This window comes from Lactuca sativa, chromosome 5 (assembly GCF_002870075.4).
Source record: "Lactuca sativa cultivar Salinas chromosome 5, Lsat_Salinas_v11, whole genome shotgun sequence".
Lineage (NCBI taxonomy): Eukaryota > Viridiplantae > Streptophyta > Magnoliopsida > Asterales > Asteraceae > Lactuca > Lactuca sativa.
Genome location: NC_056627.2, coordinates 255,634,966 through 255,638,515, shown reverse-complemented (window position 1 = coordinate 255,638,515; position 3,550 = coordinate 255,634,966). Strand labels below are relative to the sequence as shown.

General features: G+C 37.0%; 1 protein-coding gene across 1 annotated transcript; it reads left to right on the top strand.

Moving 5' to 3' along the window:
* Positions 1 to 231: 231 nt before the first annotated feature.
* Positions 232 to 2,341, top strand: LOC111913284 (uncharacterized). The gene is made up of 3 exons (XM_023909007.2): positions 232 to 631; positions 986 to 1,336; positions 1,422 to 2,341. Exons 1-3 carry the CDS (start codon positions 506 to 508, stop codon positions 2,250 to 2,252), a joined length of 1,308 nt encoding a protein of 435 aa, XP_023764775.1. The 5' UTR covers positions 232 to 505; the 3' UTR covers positions 2,253 to 2,341.
* Positions 2,342 to 3,550: the final 1,209 nt, after the last annotated feature.

The following is a 3,550-nucleotide window of genomic DNA, read 5'->3' as shown; positions in this document are numbered from 1 at the left end:
GGAGAAAAGGTAAAAAAAAATATGAAAAATATAGAAACCGGTTAATCTGACGGTCAAACCGGTTGAACAGTAAACCAGTTAGCATGCCGGTGCAAAAAAAAACGGTTTTTAAAACATTAGTCAGCCATATTATTTCCAGATAACTTTTTAATCGAAATTAATACTTTCATTTAAAGATGATATTAAATTATAATTAAAAAAAGAGAAATTAAATCAACCTACGTGCTGCGGAATCCCGTTCCCGACACCGTCATCCTACCAAGAAATCGCGTGCCACGTGTACCACTAAAATCATTTACTACCCTGATAGCATGTCCACCTCATCTCCTCGCCATTCGGCACTGACCATCAATTTATCTCCCTCCAGAAGCATCGTCGTTTTACCTGCACATCTTCATCACAAACCGTTTAAAACCCCCAACATAAGGCCAAAAAAAGCTATCAAATCACAATTCTTGAATCCTCATCGTTTCTGTCGTCTCCCAATTGGAAATTCCACTCCTCAATGGCTCTTAGGCTGTTGAATTTTGCAGGTTATGTATGTTTTTTAGCCCTAATAGTTCAATTTCGGGGTTCAGAGGCTTTGATCTCGGCACCTGACATCAATCAACAACATCCTAAAGCCATAGCGGTAAGTAATTATCTCAAACTCAACCGATTCGTAAATCCGAATTGTGTTTTTGATCCGATATTCCTATACATGGTTAAATCAAGTTTGTTCGTATTTCAATTTTCACAAAACCAAGTTTCCGATCTAACTGTGTTTCTCATGTGAATTTATCTTTGACTATTTCCTGAAACAATCTCTAAACATTCTGAATTTCACTTCGCATCCGATACATCTTTCAACCTAGTCTTATGCCGGTGTTGATGTATAATGGTTCATTTGTTCGTTTTACGCTTACAAAACTAATGGAAGCTTACCAAAAGATGCGAAATAAAGAATCTAGATCAAGAGTGAAAGAATCTATTCCGTGTGTTTCAGGATTTGAAGGAAGCTATTGTCAAAGGATTAGGGCTTCAATCGGATGATTTTAAGATATCTGGCTTTGATGCACGAGACGCCTTAGTCGGCCGATCCCTAGCTTATGAGTTTGATATCGAAATCGATGATAAGATTCTTCCATTTAAACTTATGGAGGATGTCAATAGATGGGAATACGTGGATTTACCTATTTTCCAAATGCAAGATCAGATCATAAACGCCGGTGATGAGAATGGTCTGGTCGAGAAAAAAGTCCTCGGAGAAAGGCTACCTGTTTTGGCTCCATTTCAGCTCGCAGGCCCAATGGAGCTCTGGATCCAAGACGCCAAGGACATGAGGCTTTCCTTGCCTGTAAGTTCAAGGTTCATATGATTCTTTACTTCCAACTTTATTGAGAAGAATAAGATTCTGATTTCTTATCTCGATAAATCGACAGCATGACGTTGATGCTGGTGAACTAAGGAAAATAATCCTAGCAGATGGTGCGGTTGTGACAGTGAAGGGTGCCCGATCGGTCAGCCTACGCCACCCAATCGAGCTTCCACTTCCATTAAACACCACCCAAAACGGCTTCGCTTCAGGTCTCCTAACCCTAGCAGAACGCCTCCGACACGCTTCCCAAACACAAACTCAACTTCTCTCCCTTCGAATCGTGGGCCCTACGTCTCTCACATCACCAACTCCATCCTCACCATCTTCAAAGCTCAAACTCAAGCTCAAGCGCCTCGCACCTGGTTTAGTCGAACTCTCCTCGGTTTCAAAAACCGCAATCTCAACCGTTGATCATCTTCAAGAAGACGCCCCGACCCTCCTGACACCGGACCATTTCACCACATTATGGCCGGTGACATCCATCAACGGTTCACACTCGAACCTAGTTGGGTTAGAAAGACTGCTGACGTCGGTTTTGGGTTCGAAAGCCAGTAAAGAGGGTTCGTTTAAGCTTTTGAAAGCAGATGTATCGGCTCGTACTTTTGTGAAGATAGGGTTCAGAGTGGAGAAGAAGCTGAGCGGAGCCGGAAACCTGTCAGAGTGGGAGAGTCAGCGTGTAGGTCAGCTGCCCGAATGGAGGACGAAGCCGGAAACAATGAAGATGCATTTTGAGGTGGTGGCGAAGGTTGATGGAGATAAGTTTGTGCCGGAGAGAGTTGTGCAGATTCAGCCTGTTGCTGTGCAGCATACTGTAGCACAAAGTGTTTTTGTTGGGAACACATCTATGTCTAAGCAGCCTCTTGTTTATACTCCTTTTAGTCCATTTGCGTTATAAAGGTTACAAAAGTTTCTATATATTGAAAATGAATCCTTTTATTTATCATTTTCAGAGTATATACAAAGATCATATGTTTTATAGGATTACTTTCTGTTTTGTGCCTAAAATGAAACTGTCGTTGAGGATTACTGCATATTGATTTCGTAAAACCTAGACATATGGAAAGTGAACTTACACATCATCACTGTATCCAAGCATTAATAGATTATTAAATACCTTATTTTGCACCCCTGTTGTAACAGAACTTTGTTTCTTTTCACATTTTGAAATAAGTCATTATTTCTACATTAAATAAAAGAACATTATTCATATATAGCTTGTTGGAGCAAATCATGTCTCCATTAATTTTTTTAAGTTAAACATTAACGTCTTATGGTGGCTGAAAACAATGTCACGTTTAAACCACAAGTCATGTGTCTCTTTTTCTTATTATGAATTTACAAGCATACAAACTCGTCTTAGGTTTCGAGTATGACTTGCTGACAATGATGTGTTGCTGCATTTTGGTTGAACATCTGGTCACATATACCATCAAGACTTATTTGAATTATGAAAAACCTAATATAAACCAGATTAACCCTTGATTAAAAGATAAAAGTATCCGGATTAAACAAAGTGTCAAATAATTTGATTTTATTTGGAATTTTTTAATTTGCAATGGTTAAAAAGTGACCAAAATATATTAATTTTAATTTAGTTTCCCTAATTAATAAAGTTTTTGATGAGTTTGCTAAAATGCCATAGGAATACATTTATTTTAATTTGAAAAAAATATATATGTAAGACTCTTTTTTGGATTATATATTTAAGAAAATCCTAAGCTCATATATTTTCCCTTTATAGGATAGATGTGCTTTTGCATGGATCCCATGAAGATATAAAACGTCCATACTGTGTTTCTTAAATGAGCACGATGAACCCACTCTTTATATTGTTTACAATAGAGATGTATAATACTTTTATCGTTGAGTAATTAACTATTAACAATGGAAATGTCTCAAAATAACATTCTTCTGAGGATGAAAACGTTTTTCTTTCTACATTAGTGAGTTTAAAATCCAATTCAGATTCAATAAAGTTGAAACTCAAAGTGAACCGAATTTGTATTCAATTTGAAGTTTTCAATTTGCATGAAAAGTTTGAACGAATTTTGTTGGTTAATTTTCGTTTGATTTTTATGTTGAAATTTTTTTCAGTCAAACAAAATCAAAAGAAATCAAGATGTGTATCTTTTACAGTTTCCTATTGTTAATGAAAAAACATACATAAAGTGCAACTACAAACAAAGCTAAATC